This window comes from Aedes aegypti, chromosome 3, assembly GCF_002204515.2.
Source record: "Aedes aegypti strain LVP_AGWG chromosome 3, AaegL5.0 Primary Assembly, whole genome shotgun sequence".
Classification (NCBI taxonomy): domain Eukaryota; kingdom Metazoa; phylum Arthropoda; class Insecta; order Diptera; family Culicidae; genus Aedes; species Aedes aegypti.
Genome location: NC_035109.1, coordinates 136,195,116 through 136,207,578, shown reverse-complemented (window position 1 = coordinate 136,207,578; position 12,463 = coordinate 136,195,116). Strand labels below are relative to the sequence as shown.

Here is a 12,463-nt window from a genome sequence, read left to right as displayed (position 1 = left end):
AGCGTCTGTACTCCATGTTAGGAGCGGCTCACAACAGCATCGGTTTCCATGTCAGGGGCGGCTGATCATCGTCCGAGTGCCAAAGAAGGACTCTTAGCTAAACTGTGCACTAACATCAAGCAACGAATAATCAATGAGAGAATACGAACCGGGACAATCGGCGAAGACCACAGCGACGTAAAGTGATTGACGATTGGAAGCTCGGTACGTAAAACTGTAAATCTCTCAACTTCATCGGGAGCAGACGCATACTCCCCGATGTGCTGAAGGACCACGGATTCGGCTTCGTAGCGTTGCAGGAAGTGTGTTGGAAGGGATCAATTGTGCGATCGTTTAGACTAGTTTAGAGGTAACCATACCATCTACCAGAGCTGCGGCAAAACACACGAGCTGGGAACAGCTTTTATGGTGATGGTGATATGCAGAGTCGCGTGATCGGGTGGTGGCCGATCATTGAGAGAATGTGCAAATTGAGGCTCAAAGGCCGGTTCTTCAATTTCAGCATAATAAACGTGCATAGCCCTCACTCAGGAAGCACTGATGATGACAAAGACGCTTTCTACGCGCAGCTCGAACGCGAGTACGACAGCTGCTCAAGTCACGACGTGAAAATCATCATAGGAGATCTAAACGCTCAGGTTGGCCAGGAGGAGGAATTCAGACCAACTATTGGAAAGTTCAGCGCCCACCGGCTGACAAATCAAAACGGCCTACAACTAATCGATTTCGCCACCTCCAAGAATATGGCCATTCGTGGCACCTACTTCCAGCACAGCCTTCCATACCGATACACCTGGAGATCACCTTAGGAAACATAACCACAAATTGACCACGTTCTGATTGATGGATGGCACTTCTCCGACATTATCGACGTCAGGACCTATCGTGGCGCTAACATTAACTCTGACCACTATCTGGTGAGAGTTAAACTGCGCTCAAAACTCTCCGTCGTTAACAACGTACGGTACCGACGGGCACCCCTGTATGACCTAGAGCGGCTTAAGCAGCCGGATGTCGCAACGGCATACGCGCAGCACCACGAGGTTGCATTACCGGAAGAGGGTGAGCTGTATGAAGCCCCTCTTGAGGACTTCAGGAGAACATTGAAAGCAATCATCAACAATGCAGCTGAGAGCAACGTCGGTACGTGGGACGGAATCGACGGAAGGATTGATTCGAAGAGGAATGTAGGTAGATTCCGAAGGAGAAGAATGCAGTGAGAGAGGTCATGCTGCAGAAAGGGACCCGGCAGAATGTGGAGCGTTATAGACGGAAACGGCAAGAGCAGACCCGTCTCTTTCGGGAGAAAAAACGCCGCCTGGAGGAGACGGAGTGCGAAGAGATGGAACAACTGCGTCGGTCTCAAGAAACACGTAAGTTCTATCAGAAGCTCAACGCATCCCGCAACGGCTTCGTGCCACGAGCCGAGATGTGCAGGGATAAGGATGGGAGCATTATGACGGACGAGCGTGAGGTGATCGAAAGGTGGAAGCAGCACTTTGACGAACACCTGAATGGCGCTGAGAGCACAGGCAATGAAGAACAGGACAACGGAGGAAATGCCTTCGTCAGTACTGCGGGCGATGGAAACCAACCAGCCCTCACTTTAGGTTAAGGTTAAGGTTAAGGATGCCATTCATCAGCTCAAGAACAATAAAGCTGTTGGTAAGGATGGTATCGGAGCTGAACTCATAAAGATGGGCCCGGAGAGGCTGGCCATTTGTCTGCACCGGTTGATAGGCACAATCTGGGAAACAGAACAGCTACCGGAGGGGTGAAAGGAAGGGGTAATATGCCCCATCTACAAGAAAGACGACAAGTTAGATTGTGAGAACTTTCGAGCGATCACCATTCTAAATGCGGCCTACAAGATATTATCCCACATCATCTTTCGTCGTCTGTCACCTGTAGTAAACGAGTTCGTGGGAAGTTATCAAGCCGGCTTCGTTGACGGCCGATCGACAACGGACCAGATCTTCACTGTACGACAAATCCTTCAAAAATGTCGTGAAAACCAGGTCCCAACGCATCAAATTTTCATCGATTTCAAGGCGGCATACGATAGTATTTACCGCGTAGAGCTATGGAAAATCATGGACGAGAACAGCTTCCCGGGGAGCTTACGAGACTGATAAGAGCGACAAAATAAGCTTACGAGACTGATAAGGTGTACAAAATTGTGTGAAGGTTTCAGGCGAACATTCCAGTTCGTTTGGATCCCACCGGGGACTTTCGTGCCTGTTGTTCAATATTGCGCCAGAAGGTGTTATGCGGAGAGCCGAGTTCAACAGCTAGTGTACAATTTTCACGAGATCTAGTCAACTTGTTTGCTACGCGGATGATATGAATATTGTCGGCCGAACATTTGAAGAGGTGGCAGACCTATACACCCGCCTGAAACGCGAGGCAGCTTAAGTTAGACTGGTGGTCAATCATGCTCATGCTCATGCTATGTTTCAAGAGTAGCGTCTCTTGTTTTCCTTCTGAAAATGCTTCAAAAATAATCTACCGAAAATCACATTAAAAAATCAAAGAAATTTCTCGGGGAATTACTTTTGCCTTAGAGTTAATAAAAGAAATGTAACGTTAAAATTTTTAGATCATTCTTCACGGAACGTTCATTCCTCAGCCCGTTGCAATTAAATTTTATTTACATAAACCGATTTAAAATGTTCTCCGTATTCAAAATTGGTACATCTAGAATATTTCATTTTTACCCCATCTTACCAGCATAATTTTCATCGCAATCCTTTCGAGCTCTCATGTAAACCCACTGACTCTGTTCCAACAAGCGGAAAATCAACTAACTTTGTGCCCAACATTTCCTCCTTCGCAACCAAACGCCCGGCATTCCGACATGCATTCGCAGCTGGCAGACGACCGAGGGAGAGGACTTGACTCACTTTGACTGCACCAGCTGGGAAAACATTTTTGCAAACGAAATGGAATCCAATTGCTGGAATTTGCTAAATTAGATTTGTTTGGCACATCGCATCGTTTGCTCCGTCGAAATGCAGGTTCTACGACGCGGAATATGGAGGAATTTTCTTCTTGCTGCTCTCGATTCCGGACCATTATTGTAACGAATGGATGATTTATGAGTGGATGAAGGTAATGGCAGCTCAGTTGGAAGGAGAAATTGTGAGTCATTTCGAAAGAATTGATTTTAAATTACTACTTCGTTGTACACAGCGAGCAGCAGTGCCATTCATGTGAAAAAGTTATCAGAAAGGTACTTACAAGTGGCAGTGTCGTATCGTGCGAGTCCCGCCAAAGGCGCCTACCTTCAAAGTGCGCCAAAATAAATGTGCGACTTAGCGAAATTTCTGTTAGAGATATTTCTAATAATAATGGGCCTTTGTTAACCGAGTGGTTAGATTCCGCGGCTACAAAGCAAAGCCATGCTCAAGGTGTATCGGTTCGATTCCCGGTCGGTTCAGGATCTTATCGTAACTGAAATTTCCTGATCCTATCGTAACTGATTATCGTAACTGAAATTGTTGATTCCGAAATCGTCTTTTAAAATGTATGCTATAAGCGTTTCAAAATCACTGTTGCAATATACTTTGCAGATTCCTGACAAAAATTCATAGATTTATGACTAAAAATGGTTATTTCATTTTTGATAGCACTGCAGTGAGCATATCATGGTATTGATAAGTGAATAGAAGGTGCGGCTTATTTTTCGAAAGTTCCCAAAAATTCGTTTGCTCTTCTGCAGTGTTTGGATTGTGATCCGAATATGCCGAGAGTGTAACAGTTCGTGGGCCTCGTGGCCGTGGTTAGTGTCACCAGGCATTTAAGCGCATCGTGTCATGGGGTGTGGGTTCGATTCCCGCTGCAGCCATTGAAACTTTTCGTCAGGAATGTTTCTCTGCTGTGCCACTGGAGCATGCTTGTCCGTTGCCTAGTGTTAAGTTACAGTCTGTGCAGCTAAATGGCTGAAGATGGTGTCCGTGTCTTTTTCTTTTCTTCTTCGTAAACCATAACAGTTCATGGCACATCCCAATCGAAGTGCCCTATGGATGTAAACATTCACTCTCTCGTTTCTTACGTGGCGCGAGATTGAACGCAGCAACTCTCACAGACTACAACAGTATCGAGCCATTCGGATGTTTCAAGTTTTGCCAAAAATTGATAATAACTTTCATATTTTCTGGTAATGCAGCCTTTGACAACCTAATTATAATCTATTGGATCATCAAAAACCCCTTTGGTTTTAAATATAGTACAAAAAATGGATAATATTCGCCTCTGTCCCTTGATCAAAATGAGAATGTGTCAGCGAATGTTACAAGTGTTGACACACAGTGACCGGCGCCAAACATTGGGTGGTGTGTGTCTGTGTTGTTTTCGTTCATGGCTCGTTATCTTCCACGAACGATAAATGTCATGTGTGTTGTATGAATGCAGGCGGATAAACGGGATGAAATTATGGATCGTGTCCACAGTCTGCTCTTCTGAATTCAAATCACATGAAAAGTGGAATCTAAAAGTTTTTGCCAAAAATATTCAGATTTCGAGGTGTCACAAGCGATTTGAAGATAAATTTTAAAGTTATAAAATGTTACCTTCAGTAAAGTCTTCATAACTTTGTTTTTTTTTTTCAACCAATATTATATATTATATTATCTTCGGGTTCGATTCCCCGTCGGTCCCAGATCTTTTCGGTATGGAAATTTCCTTGTCTTCCCTGGGCATAGAGTATCATCGTACCTGCTCCACGATATACGAATGCGAAAATGCCAACTTTGGCAAAGAAAGCTCGCAGCTAATAACTGTGGAAGTTGTCATTGAACACTTACAATAATATATAAGCCAAATTGTTTGTCAAACTAGGGTCGGTGCTCCCTTAGTGGACAGTCCCCTATAGTGCCACGCGAATTTTTTTTTTGAAGAAATTAATATATGAAGTACCAAAAGTGAATAACAAATAACAAAGTTATTTCCTTAATATATCCCTAAAAATTACTATAAGTCGCTTGCGCCATCTTTACACTCCTGTGCATAAGTTTGGGTTCACCCTCTCAAAAACATATAGAAATTGTGTTTTATCCATACAATTGCGATTTCAAGTCTAATTGAAGCTCTTTATGGCGCATTCGAAAGACAATGAGTTAAATTTACTTCGTAGCTATTTTTATGAGAACATTTTTTGAATTTTGTTTACTAAATTTTCACTCAAAGTTATGACGTTTTTCAAAATACACACTGGAACGGCGCCGGCCACGTCCTCACGGTCATCTGGGAAGGGAAGGAATGTAAGTGTGACATCCATTGTTACTTAAGACCGAGTATACCTCTGCATCTTCATGGTTGTCACGGGAAGGAGTTTTTGCTAGTGAGGAGGATTTAAAAGCTCCACAATCTGGATTCTCCTTGGTAAACGATGCGATTCATGTAACCTCAATTAAAAAGTTTCTTTTTGGCATATAAGACTAAATTTCAAATATGTCAACACCACTGGTGACGAACGATTCAAAGAATTTGTAAATATAAAATAGTACATGCTTGTTGTGTTTTCATGTTACGGTTTTTGAGAAATTGCAGAAATTTTAGTGTGATGTCCGTCATTATTGGAGATCAAGTGTACCTCTGCATCTCCATGATCACAGGAAAAAGCCTCTGTTATTATGGAAGATTTAGGATGTGCAACATATTCGATTGCAAAAATAATTTGGTTCATGAAACTTGAGTCAAAATGGTTCTTTATTAGTCCGTGAAGACAACGTTGTTACTTATTGTGCCAAACAATTCTAAGTTTTTTTTGCAACTATACAACTAGGGGAAAAGGTATGTATCTTTTAATATGTATTATGACGAATTCCATGTCAAATCGGTCAGTCACAAAACTCGATCATCTTCGATTAGCATTAAATTTTGCACATGTTTTTGGTATGACACAATATGTGTTTTCCATAGCAAAATCGAACATTTCGATTCGAGAATAACTTTTGAAAATAGCCTATAAATTTTTGCATGCAACTTATTTGAAAAATTCTTCCGAAACTGTTGATTTTAGAGAAAAATGTTCTATGAATAAGTTGTAGTGTACCGTTTGGCCTGCAAGAGAAAAAATACACACTGAAAAAATATTTAATGTTTTTTAATGAAAAACTCAAATTAAAAAATTTAAATTTTAAATAACACGAAAACCTAATCTTTCTATCTATATAAATAAAAATGGAGTGGTGTTTGTATGTCACGAAATGGTTTCAAAACGGGACAACCGATTTGCACAATTCTTTCACTGTTGTCTTCTTGAAGGGTTCCCACGTGTTCGTGTAACGAAAAAGTTTAAGGGAGTTTTCGGTAAATTTGGTAAAACGTGGGAGTACTTATATGTTATTTTGTATGGGAGGTTCTATGACATTTTTCAACAGCCAACTTGATGGCAAGACGAAGTTTGCCGGGACCACTAGTTTTTAATATTTTTCAAATTTTCAGATAGTAAACAGATGCTTGGGACAAAGTTTTATGATGGAGAAATTTTTAATTTAAAAGTTTTTCTACGAACAATGTTTGATCGATTATAAAAATATGTTTTTTTTTTTGTCAAAATGAATACGTTCTTGATGATACAATAAGAATCTTGAAATGAAGACCATGAAGACAGTATGAATAATTTAACTAGAAGTAGCCATTTTCGAATTATATCGAGTTTAATGCAGAAAATATGGTTTCAATATTTAAAAAGGCCATTTTCGTTAGTTATTCTCCATCAATAATAATACGTTTTTCAGAGTAAGGACCATATTTCTATCCACTTACTTATTTTCGTTTATGGCGAATCAAGAATAACAAATAAAAATGGCCTATTTTAATAGCATAAGCATAAGCATAAGCATAGATGACCGTACAATTCGTAGTTGCTACTCCGTGATTGACCAGAACAATCGAAGTTGCACAGAGATTTAATGAACGGGGCTAGGGATTAGCTTACCATTCTCAATGTGCACAAATCGAGAGCTCAAATTTTATAAGTCAATAAGGGCGCCGGCCACGTCCTTACGGTCATCGGGGAAGGGAAGGAATGTTAGTTCGACAATCGTTGTTACCAGAGACCGAGATCACCTCTGCATCTCCACAGTTGTCATGGAAAGGATTTTGGGTTAGTTGGATAAGGTAGAGACCTGGGAGTCATCAATGTTTGGTGATGCGATCCATGATATAATTATGCCTAACCGGATTCGCGAAATAATTCAATAATTGCATTGTACGCCGAACAAGTATTCGTCACTCACTCACGCAGGAGCAAGCGACACGATCAATAGATCAAATACTACTAACGGTTCAAGCACTTTTTCACTACTCTACTACCAACACGTGACATGTTTGAAAATGACCTATTATAATATTTAAATAATATTTTTTTTGCATTAAATTCGATATAATTCGAAAATGGCTTCTATAGGAATTATTCATACCATCATTATGGTTCAGAGTAGAGGGTCTTGTTTCCCGGATCCGAAAAAATCCCGGGATCCCCCATTGACATGATTCATGATGAATCAAACAATGTAAAACATCGCAATTTCTACTAAATAATTTCTCAAAAGTTTATTTTCTGGATCAACAGAACAAATTTCAATTCAAATTTCACTAATAGTTCCTTTGCTTACGAATTACTTGAGAGATTTCGATTAAATTTATTCAGAGATTCTACTCACTTGCAATAGTACAGCCGTCCATCCTTGGCCGTGTGAACCGTCCAGCCCTCCTTCAGCGTTTCCTGCAGCGATTCCAGATACCGACTGGGGTCCCGAATCGGAGGCGTTGACGACGCACTGGACGACGAAGTCAGCGACGAGGGCTGCTGACTGGAGAGCAAATTCACCGGAAGTTGAACCTGCTGAGCAGTCGAAGTTGTCGTCGTCGTCGTTGGAGGAGGAAGAGGAAGTTGCGAGGGTGGTTGAGGCTGCTGCTGGGATGGCTGGTCAGCACTGAGCGTAGGCTCAGGCTGTAGAAGCATCGTAACTCACTCAATGGCAACGTCGTGTGAAATCTGTGAAAGAGGAGAGAGAACGGAAGGTCAACAAAGATTAGGTTTTTTCTCGTTTACAGAAGAGCAAAACATGATAGAAGCTACATGTACACTAAAACCTTGTTTTACGTTGTCTTTTATCGTGTATACAGTTTAAATATTTTTTTTTTTTAATGAATTTCGTAACTAAGGTTGAGATGACTCAAGAAAAAAGGGAATGAAAATTTTATCGAAACAAAAAATCGTGTTGTTTTTATCCTTTTGAATTGTAATTTATTTCAGACATATCCTTCTTTCACGAAACGCGAAGCGAGACAAGACATAACACTTAGTCGGACATTGTTCCGTAGATTTGAGAGCTCAATGACACTGCACGTTGATCTCAAGCTATATCTAGGAAGACAAAAAAGTTGACGCCTGAAAAAATGTCTTAAAACCATCGAGAAACTTTCCCGAGGACACAATATATCTAAAATTGACGGCTTAGGCGCAAACATTTTTGCCTCTCTAGATATGGCTTTGGTTGTGTTATATTCAAAAGATGTTCTAAGCAATCCAAGAAGTTTCTGGAATAATGGTCTTCCGATCTACAAAGTGGTATGTATATTGCAAGTTTACTAATTCAGTACATGCTCTCACTAATTAACAACAAAAGTTATAAGTACACTCCAACCTCTTTTTACGACCGTTCTTTTTACGATGGTTCTTTTTTACGACCACTTTTTTACTACAGAAATTCAGGTTGAAGACCGTTTTTATAAATGATCAATACCTTAACAGGTATTCAAAATAGAGGGTCGTGATGTTCAGCACAATTGTTCAGTAGATTAAGGGCTAACATGTGGTGGTCATTGAAATGTGGAATTATGTCACCAGGCAGCGCTAGTGAGCATCAACATTTTGTTTTTCTGATATCTCAGGATCCCGACCACTTAGAAAGATGGCGTCTTCGGCAAATTTGTTCAGTAACTCAAGGAATATAATTGTTTGATAAATGAAATTAGAGAGTTTTCCATCAGGAGGCGCTAATGAGCATGAAACTTTTGTTCAACAAATATCTCAGAATCCTGAGAACTTAGGAAGATGGTGTTTTCGTCAAAGCTTATCAGTAGCTCAAGATCTATAATTATTCTACCAGAGAAATTTGAGGTTTTACCACTAAGTGATGCTGAGATATCCGCGAAGCAAAAAAACGTGCTCACTAGCGGTGCCTGGTGGAAAAATCTCGAATCTCTTGACTGAAATAATGATAGCTAATGAGCTACAGAACAATTTTGCTGAAGAGGCCATCTTTTTAAGTGGCCAGAATCCTGATATATCCGCAAAACAAGAGATTCTGCTCACTAGCGCCGCCTTGTGGAAAAACCTGGAAAAAATTGGTGGAATTTTACTTGAGCAGTGTTGCCAGCCACGACAAAATTTTGAAACCTTCATGAAAAACTGGATTACAATTCACGAGCATTGCTATGTTGCTAAGCATTCTATCTTTCTATTCCGCTCAAGTTTTATGGTTTTGATCTTTTCTATATTGTTCTTAAATAGTGTTGCCAGCCACATGAATATTTGTGCTTCGGCCGACTGTATGACTTCTTTCAACTTTGGTGAACATTTGGTATTGTTACCTTTAAAATTAATTGGTATTTGCATATCACACCCCCATATAGGGTGCAAAGCCACTTGGGCACTTCCATGATTCACTTTGGCATGGGGGGTTTTTCTCCACCGAATTGTCTGAAGCTTTGCAATAAGAAGCACGTCAGTACGACGCATGTTGAGGCCAAATATGAGCACTGTAGCTTTCAAAAAACCTCACTGCCGAAGTGGATCAAAAGTGCCAAGAATAGGATCCGGCTCCCTAATTGGCTCTTTTGATAACAATCGAGCAATGTTACCATTTAACACCAAAATATGAAAACTTGAACGGCTATTTTGGAATGTTCTCAACCCATGCTTCAACTTTGCCGAATATCTCGGATCAATATTTCCACATCTAGACGATTCATTTTCCAAAAACAAAATTAAAACCCTGATTTTTTTACGACCAATGTATACCTGCTGTATGCAGCTGATAGAGCATTGGAAGATATGTTGAAAACTGAACTCATCTCAATTTTGACGAAAATGCAGATGGGACTGACTTGCGATTCACGGCAGTATGGTTGCCTATTGTTTCGTGCTCGCCAAATTGCTTTAAGATGATATGGAAACATTCTCAGAAACCAAAAAATTTGTTCAGAAAATAATAGAAAAAAATAATATTTTATAAAATTTTTGCTCTTTGGTACCTTGTTTCGCCCTGGTGTTCCTGATTCGCCACCCTCCATAAAAAATCAACGTAGGTGGCGAATCCAGGAATCGAAATTAGAAAACGTGGCGAATACTGGTGCAAGTGGTCCAGTATTCGCCACCCCAATTTTAATACACAAACAAAGGTTCTGATTAGTTTTTATATTTTTTCCTACTGAGCATGGATTGAATGCTTGCGTTAAACGTATTGACAATAATTAAATGTATTTTGATGAATGTTTGAACAATATTTATAGGGTGGCCTTCCCTATATACAATTTTTGAATATAATGAAAATTTTATTCACTAAAATAACAACGAAAAAACTTAATTTTACAACTGTTTGCCCATATATCAAGTTTCAAAGCAATGAGCTGTACTTTTGGTAGGTAATGAATTTGATGGTACAAGAACATATTAGATCAGAAAGAGAAAATTTTGAATACTCTCAAAATGTCTTTTGTGTAATAAACTACAAAAAGCCTTAGTTTTTGAACTTGTTAGTCTGTAATTCGAAGCTCATCATTTTAAATTATTTGCTTATTAATCCAAACTAGAAGCGATGACATTTATTTCTTGCTTCAACATAAATTTTATTATAGAAGTCTAGTGAATATGTTTGAGTCGAAATATAAATTTTGGAAAACACCAAAATTTTCATTTACTTAAAACTATTTAAAATCCTGTTTGTTTCGAACTGTTTCGTAAACCAGAAATCATGGTGATGTCGAGTATACCTCATTAGCCAAATGAAGCCACGAACTACTACAACCATGCTCTATCCTCCTAAGATAGAAAAGCAGATGGTTAAGCTTGAGTACTGCACACAAAATCGATCAATTTTGATCCCAGAGAGCCACAATTCAAGTTTCGGTGAAATGAAATGAGTGAGTGAGTGAGTGCGAATCATTTCACCGAAACTTGAATTGCGGCCCACCGAGATCGAAACTGTCGGATCCCATGTGCAACACTCAAGCCCAACCACCTCCCCCTCCATCTCAGGAATACAACGCACAGTTATAACAGTTCATGGCTTCACAGTTCGAATTTCTGGGAAATGAGTCTGGTCAACACTGATTAGGGATAAAGAAGTTTGGCATAAAGATGTAAGGCACAATTAGGCATAAGAGACGTTTGGTATAATATACGTTAGACATAATGGACGTTTAGCATAAAACAACCTGTAGGTGTACCACTTCAAAAATAATGCTTAGTATGCTATTCCTCTAAAAACAAATACAAATTTCTTCGATAGAAATGATCAAGAAATTGCCTGCGATCAAATAAAAAATTCTGGCAAAAAATTTTCTACGCAACGAGATGGGCGATTACACTTCGTTGCCCCATAATAAACATTCAAAATTTACACTAATCATTGAGGAAGGAAAGGGAGACTTTCTAAAAAAAATTTGAAAGGGTATGTTTATAGTATTGGGGATTTTTTTTTTATTTCCGTACAAAGTGGGCCAAAGGGTCTCAGATTTTCATGAAACTTTTTCCACAGGCAGGGCTCATCAATATATGAATAACAAAAAATTGAGAAGAATTCAGGGTCGCTTATTTTCCCGGAAAACTCAGTTGGAATTATTTTGTTTTCCTCTGACACTACTTACTTTGAAATACCATAACTCAAGAAAGAAACATCGTAGAAACAATGTTTTTTTTTATTAAAATGAAAGCAAATTTTCTCAGGAATAAAAAAAAATACTAACTGGAAACAGTTTTCCACAAAATTTTCCACCGTTGAGAAAATTCTTAAAGAAAAGCCGGAAAAACTATGTTCCAATTAGTGGAAAACTTTCAAAAATATATTTTTGAGAAGGTAATTTCATAAGCTTCAAACGCTGACATTTTTGAAATATACTTATTTTCGTTTTCGAGTTATGGCCAATTTTGTGGAAAATGACCATATAAGCCTTTTCTTTGAGAACCCTTATTTCAATCGAAGCATCGGAAAAACAAAGATTTTTTATCGAAGCAATTGCACATTTTCTAAAACATCTGAAAAAAAGATATAGGATTGGTTTTAATGAAGTATAAGTCGGAATGAATGATATTTTTCATGAAAAATTACACCGCTAAGAAAAGCTGAAAAAAAAACTGTTTCTGCCTCAATTTTTAATTACATTGAAAAGGGATTCTTTCTTTTCTATGGAACAAATAAGATTATCATTATTTATTTTTTTAATTTTA

General features: G+C 39.1%; 1 protein-coding gene across 4 annotated transcripts in view; it reads right to left on the bottom strand.

Annotated features, from left to right (window-relative positions):
• Positions 1-12,463, bottom strand: part of LOC5575615 — a 984,994-nt gene that overhangs the window by 445,826 nt on the left and 526,705 nt on the right. For all 4 annotated transcript variants that reach the window (XM_021853786.1, XM_021853785.1, XM_021853788.1 and 1 more), the window contains one exon: positions 7,671-8,005. In XM_021853786.1, coding sequence (XP_021709478.1) covers positions 7,671-7,972 — 302 coding nt within the window. In that variant the 5' untranslated portion in view covers positions 7,973-8,005. The remainder of the gene's footprint in view (positions 1-7,670; positions 8,006-12,463) is intronic.